Genomic DNA, 13,194 nt, shown 5'->3' with positions numbered 1-13,194 from the left:
AGGCCTTTGTTTGTCAAAACCTAGCCTATGCTTTGTCATAGTGCACCAACGGAGCCTGTGTAAACAGTTGTGTTCAACTTTATTCAAAATTTGTTTTTTCATATGGCGGCAAGTTTTCCTGGAAATTCAAATTATATATATATGTACATACATACATGGCAGCTGGAAAACGTATAGTGCGCTTGCGTTCCACTGTGCGCGCGAATTGAGCGTTCTACCACTTTCCAGTGGCATTTTCGCAGGCCGCGGCTCTGGCCACACTGTTCGGCACACAACATAATCCTGCTTGTCGCCACTTGTTTTCGTTCCTTTTAAACTTTAACCAATGCGAAAGGAATAGCCCCCCAACATTATCGATAACCGCAATCGACTCCAAATCGCCAGTTCCGCCTCTTCCTTTTCGCAGACCCCGTTTCCGTTCAGCGGATTCCCGTTGACTTCACTGCAAGCGTCCGGCGAAAGTTCCAAGCTCCCACGGAAAAACAAGCCTTGCGATGAGTGCGCAACCAAGTCCGCTCATGAATCCTCAGCAGCAGCAGCAGCAAACCGAGCAGGAGAAGGTAGGTCGGCTAGGCCACGTGCTAGTTCGCAGCTTAACCTTTTACCTTTTCGCCCGCCAGGTGTACCAGTGGATTAACGAACTGGCCCATCCGGACACCCGGGAGACCGCTCTGCTGGAGCTGAGCAAGAAGCGCGAGACCGACCTGGCCCCCATGCTGTGGAACAGCTTTGGGACCGCATGCGCCCTGCTGCAGGAGATCGTCAACATATACCCCTCAATAACGCCGCCCACTTTGACGGCCCACCAGTCAAATCGTGTGTGCAACGCCCTGGCGCTGCTGCAGTGCGTCGCCTCGCACCCGGAGACGCGAACGGCCTTCCTGCAGGCCCAGATACCGCTGTACTTGTACCCCTTCCTATCGACCACGTCCAAGACCAGGCCCTTCGAGTACCTGCGCCTGACCAGTCTGGGTGTGATTGGAGCTCTGGTCAAGGTAGGTGAAACCCACGGCCAGCGATCACCTGGTGTTTAATGCATTTGTTTTCTTTTCATTACTGCTTTCGGCAGACCGACGAACAGGAGGTAATCACCTTCTTGCTGACCACCGAGATCGTGCCCCTCTGCCTTAGCATCATGGACAGCGGATCGGAGCTGAGCAAGACTGTAGCCACTTTCATCATCCAGAAGATACTGCTCGATGAGTCCGGTCTGTCGTACATCTGCCAGACCTACGAACGATTTTCGCACGTGGCCATTACTCTGGTGAGTGTCCGTTTCCCAAATGCCTTGCGCATTGACTAAGGGTCTTTGTCAATTTGATTTCAGGGCAAAATGGTCATCCAGCTATCGAAGGATCCCTGCGCCCGGCTACTGAAGCATGTGGTGCGCTGCTATCTGCGACTCTCGGACAATACGCGGTAAGTATTGGCGGACGAGTAAATTGTCTCCAGAGTTTAACCTGGATTTTTTAGCGCTCGCAAGGCCCTGGGACAGTGTTTGCCCGATCAGCTGCGTGACGGCACCTTCGCGCTGTGCCTGCAAGACGACAAGTCCACCAAGCAATGGCTGCAGATGCTGCTCAAGAACCTGGAGCTCGGAGCCACTCCGCAGCAGATCGGCATGTCGCCGCTGGGCTCCTAGAAAGTGGAAGCGCCACCACCAACCACTTCCGCGCACTTCCGAGTATTGCTTAGGCATTCAAGCGTCCTTGCAAGCGCCATCGATCAGTGATCACCACTGCTAGCTAGTTAACTGCTCGACCGAATATACATATTTCATAAGCTTGCACGAGATTGCCTGTGTCTAACTTAAGCAGAGCTGTAATATAACATATATCTACAAATAAAATAATGTTAATACTAAGATTGTCACTGATAGCCAATAAAGAACCTCAAGAAGACGATACGATATGCTGCGCGTGCTTGGTTTCTTCTAGACGTTGCTATATGGATATTACTAATCCTCCAGAAACCCATAAATCCAGAGATAAAGTATTTACTTTGTGGCTCTTTAGCTGCATCTCATTTGTCCCTATTTACATAGACTTTTGTGCTACTGACCGCATTTGTTTGTGTATAGTTCATGCTAGGGATGTCCCCGAAACCTGAGAGACTTCTAAAGAATTTTATAGATTCCATAAAACTTCTGCGCTATCATATTCAATCATTGCAATGAATGCATGTGGTTTATACTTCGAGGCGTAAACAAAGTCGTGAAAAGTGCGCAGAAAGCGCATCTGCTATCCCCGTCCCGCTCCTTGCTATGCAGCTGGCATGCTGCTGTCCCGCTCTAGGTCGCGTGCACCAGAACACCCAGATCATCCAGGCCACCCAGTTTACCCAGTTTACCACCCAGGAAAAGGTAATGCAGCGGGTGCAGTAACGGCAAAACACACATTCAAATGCATATAATATGGACACTCATATACAGCTGGCAATATTTTCAATTACAACAAGTTACAATATACACTCATGGAATAAACACTAACAGCCGCAGCCCAAATTGACGCCCCCTCCTGGCTCCTGGCACGCTTCCGAAGTTGTACTGTTTGGATTTCGACAAATTGTTTCGCAGGTAAAGTCCCGGCACACAGATACAGATCCACCCAGCCCCCTTGGCGAGCGGATCAAATAAAGAACAGACCAGACCACATGATGCTACAACTGGATGTGGATGATGGGATCGGGATAGATGCGGACATGGCTATGCGCACTTGGGACCCTCACGAGCACTCCTGGCATCGTAGCACCGCATCATTGCCATCGCAGCACAGTCCAAAACCAGAAACACACGGGTCTTTCAATTCAAATAACCAGTTTCAGAATCAGTGTCCTTTGCGATGGCAATTCTGCAGTTGGATAATCTTCGCTCTCTAGGATTACCGTTTCTACTTACTCGTGCCGGTGCCAAATGCGAGCACATGCCTCCTTAATTGGGCGACTTGGTCGGCCCGGCAACTGCCGATGCCCGTCGTGCCACCTCTGGTACTGCGGCATCCGCATCCGCACCCTGATTCTGATCCGACTGATTGCCATCGCCCTGCAGCTGGGGGGTCTGCAGCTGCGGCAGGGCCAGCATCTGGTCCATCAGATCGAAGCCGCTTTTCCAGATCAGAAGCTGGGCACGCAGCTTCAACTTGCTGCGGTTGCGGAGCAGGTGCTTCTCCATGGCGAATCCCTTGCGGGCGCAGGCAAAGTCGCACGCCCGCTGCCGCAGCACGGGGCAGATGTCGTTGTTGCCGTCGCCCACGTAGAAGACGTGGTCGTAGCGTATGCTGCGCCGCAGGTCCTGCTCGATGACAAAGTGCTCCAGAACGCGGCCCTTGCACAGATTACTGGCGCTCAGCTTGCAGTCCGATTGCTGGTGGTGGGCGCGGACCATCAGCCGCCCGGTGGCATCGAATTCCGCCGGATTGGTGAAGACGGCCACAAAGCAATCGGCCAGGTTGTGTGCCCGCAGCCACTCGTCGATGAAGACGCTGTTCGAGTCGCTGATGATGATCAGGTCGTACTGCAGTCGCTTGGCCAGGTGCTTGATTAGGCGCACGAATCCAGGCACCTCGGGAATGCCACGAATGGTATCCCTAATGCGCGCCTCCGACACCTGTTGCTCGTGCAGCAGGCGGAACACCTCGGCCATGTACTCCGTCCAGCAGTCGTTCTCCACAAGCTCGTTGGCCCGGGCGCTGGTCACCTCCGTGGGCAGCAGGTCGCGCACCACGGTGTCTGTGTTCTGCGACACGATCGTGTGGTCGAAGTCGAAGGCCGCCAGGCGACGGCGCTGCTGCTGCTTCAGCTTGCAGCTGGCCACGGCCGCGGCCACTGCGGCGGGGGACTGCTGGTGGTTCGAGGACATCGTCTGCTCCGCTGCCACTGCGCTCCGCTCCGCTCCTGCTCCGGCTGTGGATGCTCAGATGCTCAGAGTTCGGGTTCGGTGCGAGGACCAGTGTGTCCGCGCCGCCAGCGATGCAAAATGCCAGTTCGCCTGGGCACAAATACCATTGAGCGTCCGTTTGCCTGTGCGAAATACCGACTATATACCACGCAATTCAAAAATGCAGGTCCTGTCTTGTTTTTCAAATCTGCGAATTCTAATTGGAATTAGTTTTTTCTTTTTACATGCACATACAATGTGCACAAGAAAGCTCAATATACCATTTTTATCTTGGCCTCTTAAAAAACTGGAAATGGTGTTTCATTTTATTTTGCTTTCAAGTATGGTATTGTTGACATATATTACTATTTACATAAATAGTTACGATTTTTACTAACTTTCTTTGCTATCTTTAGATTTCTAACTACCGTAGTTTAAATCTAACTTAATGCATGTAAAGATTGTTATATTAGGTATTGTGAACTTACATTTTATTTGCTATGAACGATATTAGATGGCGACTCCCGAACGAGCTCATTTTTTTGAGAGTTGGGGCACAAGTAAATAATACAATTGGGCTACACATAAAGTAAATTACAATTCAAACGCCTTCAAAATAGTAGTAATGCTGGGAGCACTTCGAAGCTCCTTCCATCTAGCTGCAAAATAGCCAAATTGGCACCACTGCCACTGACAGCTCGGCCGCAGTGCAGCCCTGGCGTCTGACAGCCGACGTGGAGCTGTCATCGGCAATCGCACACGAATAACGGGGTCGACGCGGCACTAGACGATTGCAGCTCACTTGAGTAGAAATTTTGGACTAAAGCGGAGGTGTGTGTACTTGTTTTCAGATGCGCTCGCATAGTTTGTCAATTAAAATAGCCAGTGAATGGGCGGAGGGTCGCTTCCAACCATCCGCTGGCGATTATCTGCCCTTTTCACCGTTCCTTGCTTCCGGACCTAGCTTTTTTTCGGTTTCGCCATAAAATCCTGCTGATTTGGGAAATCGGAGCCATTAGTGGCATATATCAATGGTGATCTGCTGGCTTTGACCCCAGCTGGAACGCTGATAGCTGGATAACCAGTTGGGCGAGACCAGCAGTTCGGTGAAATGGGCCACCTGATTTCACCTGTGACGTCGCCCACCGTTTGCCACGTCACAGCTGACGTTGCCGTGAAAGCGGTGGATTGATACCTTTTACTGATTAGCACTTTCCACGATCTTCTTGCAGAATCTGACACGACATGGACAAGGTTGTTAAGTTCGCCGAGCCTGGACGCGCCTTTGCCAAGGACTCAATCCGCCTGGTCAAGCGATGCACCAAGCCCGACCGCAAGGAGTTCCAGAAGATCGCCATCGCCACTGCTGTAGGCTTCTGCATCATGGGCTTCATCGGCTTCTTCGTCAAGCTGATACACATCCCCATCAACAACATCATCGTGGGCTCCTAAATGCGGCCAGTGGCAGAGAAATCAGCAATCATCCATTATAGCATATATCAGTTCAACTTTTTTTTCGTTTAGTTAACATGCATTATATGTATAGACTAGTGAAACTATGTGCATTCAGCGAATGTCTTTCTAACAAAATTTTCAATTGTACACATACATATGTGAAAACGTAATGTAAACTTTCAAAATTCCATTCATAAATACATGACGTGCATGAACAAGTTAGTTAATAAGAATCAATTGTAAAAAGGTAATGACCCGCTTTCATAGCATTTGTTTGGGGTGCGCCCCCGCTAATAAATGTTAACCTGATTTTCCGTGTACAAATGAGATTCTTTTATCTCTGGGAGAAGAGGTGAACGAAGCCGGTAAACTGTATTCAACACTAGGATCAATGATAGTTTGCTAAACCTCTGAAAAACCTATAATAGAACACATGACAATAATTTCGCACAAAGATCGTTTGCCTATATTTCGTAAATATTTTATAGTTGCAGTTAACTTTAAGTTTAAACCTATATATTAAAGAATAATCAAGAGTAAATTAGTACACGTAACTAGTGAAGCGCCGAAGCAGGAAGTTCCCTCGAGACTACGAGCCAGTCGGCCGATTATCGCACAGGTTGCTCCAGTCGGGGACGCGCTCGCTCTTCAGGTACGTCTCCTTAACCAGCGATCGTGTCTGGATGAGATCCGTAGCACCGCACAAGGCGCCGCCCAGCCAGGCGGTGAAGTTTTGCTTGCCAATGGCATGGAAAAACTTGAACTGCAGCTGGCCATGGAAGCGTTCGGCGTAGAACGGATCCTCGGCGAGCAGATGCTGCAGCTCCTGGCGGAGGCGGGCCAGCAGACCCTGAACCATTGAGCCGCCGCCCACGAGGAACACACTCTCAACCAGGGCGCGTCGCACGTCCAGTGTGCAGTCAAGAATGGAGCGCAGGATGAGGTGCGGCAGGCTGTCCCGCTCGTTGCTGGCCTCGAACATAATCTCGTAGACAGTTTCGCGCAGCAGGCCGGGCACCTGGATAACCGCATCGTTGTCGCTGACAATGTAGTCCACGTCTGGCGCGGGAGTCGGTTGATCCTCGCCACCGTTGACGCGGGCCTGTGCCCTTTCCATTGTGGTCACAAAGCAGGTTCGCACCTTGATGTCCTCCAGCACGCTCTCCGTTAGCAGGCTCTCCTTAACGCCCTGCTCTACCAGCTGTCGCTTGATCTCTGCGTGAATGGCGCTGCCTCCGTAGCTCTGATCCTTGAAGGCGGCCATGATTTGCACCCCGCTGAAGACGGGCATAACGCTGGTCTCGCTGTAGCCGACGTCCACCACCAGGGCAGTGGGCACTGCCAGCGTAGACAGCGCGATGAGATGCACAGGAACGAACAGCACGGAGGAGACGTCGAAGTGGACAAAGAGCACGCGGGCCAAGGTCTCGCGTAGCACAGTGGGCCCGAACACGTTCTCCACCAGCACGAACTTGCGCTCCTTGGGGCTGACCAGCAGATGCCTAAAAGCAAAGTATATTGCAATAGAAACAAAAGCCACCGAGCCACCTACTTGAAGAAGATCGTCTGCAGGAAGTCCACTAGCTGGTCGTACAGCTCCTCTGGAGTGTCGTAGTCGAACAGACGCTTTCGGATCCCCGTCGTGGTCATGACAACCTCCGTGGGCATGATCTTGCGCGGATACGCCTCCGCTGCGAATCCCAGCCTGAAAAGGGTGCAGTGATGACTTCATCCCACTTTCGCCGGATCATATGTGCTTGCTTACTTGGTGTAGGCGGTGCCAATGTCCAGGACAATGGGCGGCTTCTCCTGCATCACGCTCTCGTAAATGGGCATCTTGGCTACTTGGTCCTCTGCTGCCCAAACCGTTTAGACCATGGATTATTGTTCAGTTCGGCTAATTTTGGCCAACCCAAAAACCAACTATCGGCAAGAAACTATCGCTGGGCGCAACCATCGATACGCGGGTAGTGAGCAATCGCCCTGTTTCCACTGAGTATGCATCAAGTTTCACTGGCGCGCTTTCACACTTCTGAGAAGCTATTCAAATAAATAAATTAAAAATATTCGGCTTTCAACACCCAACAAAGTAGTTGAAAATGATTAGAAAGAAACTTTGAAAAGCGGAAGTGAAACGCATTTGCATTGTTTTGAAAATGACACTCTCCTTGCGCGCTTCGTCACCACGTTGACTGCCGTCCACAATGATTTTTCCTTGAGGGTATATTACATTTGGAGTTGCTAAGTATTAGTAGTATTTTCGTTGAAATTATATTATTTTGTTATTAATAAAACAAGTCGATTTCACTTTGAATTTGTAAATTTATTTCAAATTTATCAGCTTATTTCGATTTTGTGTTTTTGCGCGGTCTGCCGCTTCGATTTCATGTTCTTAGTATCCCGGTGTGTGTTTTGGGTTATAATTATTATAATGCCAAATGCATGATGCATTCGCGGTGCGGGATGTGTGTTCATATACAGATTGATGTATTATATAATAATAACTCTTTGCCTATCAACTAAGCCTAAGCGTAATTTTAGAAATGTTCCTTCAAATGATAGATGTATACAAATATATAAATTACAGTATGCCTGCGCATAGGTAACTATACAAAACGGGGAAAGCACAATTCATTCGTTAATTAATTAACTATGTATAAAAAGGGCTTCTGGCGTCACTGCGAAGGACCTGGGTCGAGGACCAAAGGACAAGGGCTAAGGAGCTTGGGTCACCGAGGATTCAGGATTGGGAATTGAGGGCTGTGGGCCGGAGTATTGGCAACTATCGATTCTAGTTTCTTTGTGCAAACAAGTTTAACAAATTCCGAATAATAAATAACAAAGCAGTAACAAGTCACGAGTCACCATTTTCCTCCTGCTGGAGGAAACGGTTCGGATCGAAACGGTGGCGTTAACGTTGGCGATGGCCGCTGAAGACTAATTCAAGAAAGGTGTTACATGCGGTTGCGCGTTAAATTTAGTTTTTAAAATAAATAAATTAATAAGTTTAGGATCTGCTTGGGACTGGGACAAGGACTGGGTCATGGGCTTGGACACGGGCGAGGACGTGCGATGCGGATTCTGCTATGGTGCGAACTCATCATCTAAGCTAGTTTACAATTACTTTCAGTTCAGTCGTCGCTAGTTTGGCAGCTGAGGTGGCCGTGGTCTCGACGTGCTCCTGTTCCTGGTCCTCGACCAGGAACGAGGTGGGGTCGCTGGTGGCGCCGCCTCCGCTGCGACGCCTCCTCCTGCTTCTCGGTTCCTGTTTGTTTGTGTTTCTCGTTTTCTGCTTCCGCTGCGGTCCCTGTCACTTCTCCGGTCCAAAGAGCCTGGCCAGACTGGCGTTCTGATTGCTATCCATGATGTCCGCTGTGGTGCCCATGGCTCCCTTGGCCTTGTGCGACTGCATGGGCGGGAGGTTGGCGATCTGCACCTCGTGCCGGAACAACTGGTTCACGCTACGCCCGACCAGCTGGACGGTGAGCTTCTTGAATATGTCCTTCTTGGCGCGATCCACTTTGTTGCCCTTGACGGGCGCCACGGCGATCTTTTCGTCGAACTTTTGAATGTCGGCCGCATTCACGCTGGGGATATGCTGCAGCACTTCGCTGAGAATGGGGAACTGCGGACGCAGCAGCTCGTAGAACTGCACGCCCAGCGTCACAAGACCCGATTGGTTGGCCTCGTGCTGCCCGTGCACTTGCATGCCCTGCAGGACGGCGGTGAAGGCAGTGACGGCCTTGTTCTCGTCCATCAGTTTCTCGGCGGCCAGGAATCGCATCACAGGCGCCGCAATGTTGACAGCCTTCATGCTGCACATGCCGTCGTTCCAGGCGATGGCCTTCAGCAAGGTCATTAGCACGTAATTGCCAATGAGTCCATTGCGCAGCAGCTTGCCGCCCAAGTCGCTGATGATGTCCGAGAGCAGTGCCGACTGGCTTGCCCGCGATTGTGGTGCGCTGTCCATCGAGTGCTCCTCGTTCTCCATGGCCACAGAGTTGCTGTTGGCATTGGCGCCAGCTGCCACATGATCGGCCCCAATCTGGCCGCCCACTAGCGCGATCTTCAGCACGTCCAGGTACTCGCGCGTCAGCGTGCGGTTGAGCTGATCCTCCAGAACCTCCTGCGTGTCGTTTACCTCGCCGTTCAGCTGTCCGCTCTCGTAGAGCGAGGCGATGTAGATCCAGCGGCGCGTTAGGCGTTCGCACATCAATGGCGCCAAGTGGGCAAACAGCGGCACCAGAACGCTGTCGTAGAAGCTGGGCGGGCACGAGTAGACGAAGGGCTTGAAGAAGACCCTTATGATTGGGCGCAGGCGGTAATCGGGCACCAAGTCCATGCGGCTGAACACATTCGTCACGATGGCGTCAGACAGCCCCATAAGCTGGTACAGATCGCGTCCCAGCGAAGGTCCTGCTGAGCCCATCAGATGATAGCAACCCTCGGTGACCATCATCATGAATGTCTGCATCTTCTCAAAGGCTGTCGGCTCGCTGCGGATGGTGGTGTCCAAGGGGTCGGTGGGCAGTGCGCAAATGCCCATTAGAAGCTTCTTCTCGTGCTCCATCATCCCATGGATTCCGCGATATCCCTCGGAAAGTGCTTGCAAAGCCTCCGGAGCAAACAGCTCATTGAGCACACGCATCAAGCTCAGCACGTGCGACAGCAGCGGTACAACGTGCTTGGTGGCTGGGTTTCGGCAGATCGGGTTGCCCAGCTCCGTGCAGCCAATGACAAATCCTCCGCGCTGGGCGCGTTCCGGGTCGTCTGGCCAGGTGCAGCGCTTGACCACGCCGAGCACAACGTGCAGAGCGTCTAAAAGGCGTGAGCGGTTTTGGAGCGTGGGAGCTCCTTCCACGGCGAAAATGGGCGGCTTGTCCAGGCCCACGAAGCTCATGAAGTCCAGCGGTGATTTGAGGGCTTCGCCAAAGGCCAGCCACTCGGCCCGCTTGTCCTGAACGATGTGCTCGATGAACAGAGTCTGCCGCTCGAAGTCGCAGAAATGGTTCGAGATTAGGATGAGCGCCTCCTGCAACGTGGTGCGCATCAAACGGCACAGCTGATGCTGACCGGGCTCCTTGAGCAACAGCTCCACGTGCCCGTTAATCTGCTCGAAAACGGGCAGCAGCAACAGCGGGTACTTGTGAGCCAACTTCACCAGCAGCGAGGCGGCGTGTCGTCGAAGATTCTTGGCAGACTTGGCCTGCACCTTCTCCAGCTCGTTGGGGGGCTTCATCACCAGAGCTCGAAAGATCTTGTCAAGCACTCGCGGCAACAGACTTACCCCGCTCATGGCCACGCAGTTGGTGGCCGTAATCTGGCAAGCGGACATGCTCAGAAAGACGAACAGGGCCGAGATGCAGGACAGCAGGATCGAGTAGGTCAGCGGGTTGATTGTCTCCAGTTTGAGGCATTCTTCCAGGAGTCGGAGTCCTGCCGGCACAGAGGGTCGTTCTGCCACGAGGAGAATGCGGCTCAGCACGCCGTCCAGCACACTCACCAGTGCATCCCATTCCAGGTATACCGGATCCAGCACGCTGCACGACACGTTGCCGCTTTTGACCTCCGCATCCGCTTCAGCCTGCGCGTTTCGCAGGCGTTGCTGCAGCCACTGTTCGCAGTAGCCATATGTGACCAACGGCTGCACCAGTGTGGCCAGGCGGAAAATCTCGAGGAAGTCGGTCCGGCAGCGGAAGAAGTACAGTGCGAACTCCTCTTCGCTATCGTATTCTAGTCGAATGTAGGCCTCCGTGGAGAGGCTGGCAGGCGAGCTAGTGGAGGCAGGATATGGCAGCTTCACGATCCTGGGCGCAATCGTGTGGATGAGCTTGGGAATGTAGTTGACCATGGCGAAGTCTTTGGAGCAGGGCTCATGCTTGAGCAGCAGCTGCCAGATGAGCGCCGACCCATGGGAAACGGCCAGCGATGGATGCTGGACAAGCAGCAGTAGGCATTCAAGAAGGACTTCTAGATGCACTGGTCGTTGCGTGGCGTCGTCTTTGCCCCAAAGCGCCACCAGTTGCTGGGCCATGCCGTTCAGCACCTGCAGCAGCTTCTTGAGGAAATTGTGGTGCTGCTCGACGGCCAGCGTGGAACTTGTGTCGGCCGGTATCTGACTGGCCTGGTAGATGTAGCGCAGCGGCTCCTCGTTGAACAGCTGGAGCAACGGCTTCCGCTCCTTGGTCTGGCCCTTGCGGTTCGTGATCTGCGCCAGGCACTCAGCCGCATTGCACTGGAATGCTTTGTCGTTGAGCAGGATGCAGAGGAAGTGCATCAGCTTGCCATTGCTGGACATGATGTGCTGGATGCTGACCCACTCGACGAAGCCGCTCAGCGTGAGCAGTACCATTTCGACGACCCGGCTGTGCGCGTTCGCCTTGGTAAAGTTGCACAGACGCGTTGTCTCGCGGAACGCGTTCACATGCTGCTCCACCAGGCGTAGGAAGAACTCAAATATGTCGTTCATGTTGTTGTTTAGCGCCTGGTACATGTCCTTGCGCCGCTGATTCGACTCGATTGTCTGCAGCAGGGCCACATCCTCCACCAGTCGCAAGAAGACCAGAAGCACCAGCTCCGTTTGGGCCTCGCCCTTGGTGCACGCCTGGCTCAGCTCCGGCAGTAGGTCGGACCACTGCTGCGGCCACTCGCGCTTAATCATCTCGACGATGATGCGCGACAGCGCGTCCTTTGTGGGCAGCAGCGTGCGGTCCTCCGCCGGGCCCACGCCCACGTTCAGCATCTTAATGGCATTGTCCTTGATGTACACCTTCTCCTCGTGCGTGATGCAGTTCCACCGGAACTTGATTGTGTACTCGATCAGCTGCAGGCCGAAGTGCCGCACCTGCTGGTTGGACTGCGGCGAGCTGGCCAGGAACAGGCCCACCTGGGCGCACATTGGAGACTCCTCCTTGAACCGCTCGCAGGCCATGTAGGCCTCCAGGCGCGCCTGCTGCTGGGTCATCGGGTGCATGATTAGGTCAACGGCCGAGGCCAGTTCGGCGGCCAGAGCCTCGGTGCCTCCGTGCTGTGCCATCGCCATCGCTAGCTAGCTAGTGTCTTCCTGTGGGAATTGCATTAGATTGAAATATAAACATAATCATGAATTGCCTGGGCGCGGCTCCTTCTTGCAACAGGCGCCATGTGCTCCACTCACCTCTGCTTGCCCCTGCCCGCCGCTCGAAACCCGAATCTTGCCTAGCCTCTCGATCTCCGTCGCGATCCCCTCGTGCCTCGTCTGTGACCAATGCTTTTGTGGAGCCAGCCAGCGAGCCAGACAACGTTTCAGAAGATTAGAATAGCTGCCGCTACCTGTGTGCGTGTGTGTTGTGTGGTGTGTTCCGTGTGCGAAATGCGGAATGCGTGAGCTCGGGGTTCTGGTGTGTTGGTGCTCTGGTTGGAATTTCCTGTGGGCTCCGATGATCGCCCTGAGTAGCGCCTATTGCCTGGAACACAGCCTCGGGTCAGGTCTCTCACATCTGAGTCGCATATAGACGTAGACCACTGCTGAAACGGCTTTTCCGGCTGGGTTGTTTTAGAACAATGTGCAGCAAATCGCACGGGACAGGGTTGACAGGCGGCGCACGGAAGTTGCCAGATCGTACTGGTGCTATTTCACTAGGACTTTGGTTGCATGTGGTGTCCGCATTGTACAATATACAGAGTTCCACTCCAAGGTTGTTGTGTTTGTTTTGATTTTGAATGGATATGCAAGGCTAACCGGCGAAATTTCTTACGAAATTCGCGCAATATTTTCGCAATTGTGTAGCGTTGCCATTCTGCAAGATTTTTAGTTGCCAGACTGCGAGAGCCGGTTTTCTATTATCTTGTTCAAATGATATTGGCGGGTTCTCAGTTACAAACAT

The 13,194-nt window shown here is 52.6% G+C and overlaps 5 protein-coding genes across 5 annotated transcripts; 2 read left to right on the top strand and 3 right to left on the bottom strand.

Moving 5' to 3' along the window:
• The first annotated feature begins 50 nt into the window (after nt 1-50).
• Nucleotides 51-1,909, top strand: LOC120455090 (CCR4-NOT transcription complex subunit 9). The gene is made up of 5 exons (XM_039640963.2): nt 51-560; nt 621-995; nt 1,070-1,264; nt 1,328-1,419; nt 1,474-1,909. The coding sequence occupies exons 1-5, from the start codon at nt 495-497 to the stop codon at nt 1,640-1,642; spliced, it is 897 nt and encodes a 298-aa protein (XP_039496897.1). The 5' UTR covers nt 51-494; the 3' UTR covers nt 1,643-1,909.
• A 465-nt stretch (nt 1,910-2,374) lies between these two features.
• LOC120455848 (pyridoxal phosphate phosphatase PHOSPHO2) lies at nt 2,375-3,993 on the bottom strand. The gene has a single exon (XM_039642319.2). It carries the CDS (start codon nt 3,854-3,856, stop codon nt 2,930-2,932), a length of 927 nt encoding a protein of 308 aa, XP_039498253.1. The 5' UTR covers nt 3,857-3,993; the 3' UTR covers nt 2,375-2,929.
• A 559-nt stretch (nt 3,994-4,552) lies between these two features.
• On the top strand, nt 4,553-5,653 carry LOC120455850 (protein transport protein Sec61 gamma-2 subunit). Its single transcript, XM_039642320.1, has 2 exons — nt 4,553-4,705; nt 5,107-5,653. Exon 2 carries the CDS (start codon nt 5,120-5,122, stop codon nt 5,324-5,326), a length of 207 nt encoding a protein of 68 aa, XP_039498254.1. The 5' UTR covers nt 4,553-4,705; nt 5,107-5,119; the 3' UTR covers nt 5,327-5,653.
• A 119-nt stretch (nt 5,654-5,772) lies between these two features.
• On the bottom strand, nt 5,773-7,278 carry LOC120455847 (actin-related protein 10). The gene is made up of 3 exons (XM_039642318.2): nt 7,095-7,278; nt 6,882-7,034; nt 5,773-6,831 (listed from the first exon to the last, which is right to left on the bottom strand). The coding sequence occupies exons 1-3, from the start codon at nt 7,163-7,165 to the stop codon at nt 5,919-5,921; spliced, it is 1,137 nt and encodes a 378-aa protein (XP_039498252.1). The 5' UTR covers nt 7,166-7,278; the 3' UTR covers nt 5,773-5,918.
• Nucleotides 7,279-7,631: 353 nt separating this feature from the next.
• LOC120457080 (exportin-5) lies at nt 7,632-13,093 on the bottom strand. Its single transcript, XM_039644260.2, has 2 exons — nt 12,486-13,093; nt 7,632-12,392 (listed from the first exon to the last, which is right to left on the bottom strand). Exon 2 carries the CDS (start codon nt 12,369-12,371, stop codon nt 8,640-8,642), a length of 3,732 nt encoding a protein of 1,243 aa, XP_039500194.1. The 5' UTR covers nt 12,372-12,392; nt 12,486-13,093; the 3' UTR covers nt 7,632-8,639.
• Between the last annotated feature and the right edge of the window lie 101 nt (nt 13,094-13,194).

Source organism: Drosophila santomea, chromosome X (genome assembly GCF_016746245.2).
Source record: "Drosophila santomea strain STO CAGO 1482 chromosome X, Prin_Dsan_1.1, whole genome shotgun sequence".
NCBI classification, from domain to species: domain Eukaryota; kingdom Metazoa; phylum Arthropoda; class Insecta; order Diptera; family Drosophilidae; genus Drosophila; species Drosophila santomea.
This window is presented reverse-complemented; position numbering and strand designations above follow the sequence as displayed.

Bases quoted from the DNA above. Each gene is read 5' to 3' on its own strand.
- LOC120455848 (XM_039642319.2), bottom strand. From the start codon at position 3,856: ATGTCCTCGAACCACCAGCAGTCCCCCGCCGCAGTGGCCGCGGCCGTG.
- LOC120457080 (XM_039644260.2), bottom strand. From the start codon at position 12,371: ATGGCGATGGCACAGCACGGAGGCACCGAGGCTCTGGCCGCCGAACTG.
- LOC120455847 (XM_039642318.2), bottom strand. From the start codon at position 7,165: ATGCCCATTTACGAGAGCGTGATGCAGGAGAAGCCGCCCATTGTCCTG. The intron at 7,035-7,094 runs GTAAGCAAGCAC...CACCCTTTTCAG, and splicing joins ATTGGCACCGCCTACACCAA to GCTGGGATTCGCAGCGGAGG. The intron at 6,832-6,881 runs GTAGGTGGCTCG...CTTTGCTTTTAG, and splicing joins CTGCAGACGATCTTCTTCAA to GCATCTGCTGGTCAGCCCCA.
- LOC120455850 (XM_039642320.1), top strand. From the start codon at position 5,120: ATGGACAAGGTTGTTAAGTTCGCCGAGCCTGGACGCGCCTTTGCCAAG.
- LOC120455090 (XM_039640963.2), top strand. From the start codon at position 495: ATGAGTGCGCAACCAAGTCCGCTCATGAATCCTCAGCAGCAGCAGCAG. The intron at 996-1,069 runs GTAGGTGAAACC...TGCTTTCGGCAG, and splicing joins TGATTGGAGCTCTGGTCAAG to ACCGACGAACAGGAGGTAAT. The intron at 1,265-1,327 runs GTGAGTGTCCGT...ATTTGATTTCAG, and splicing joins CGCACGTGGCCATTACTCTG to GGCAAAATGGTCATCCAGCT.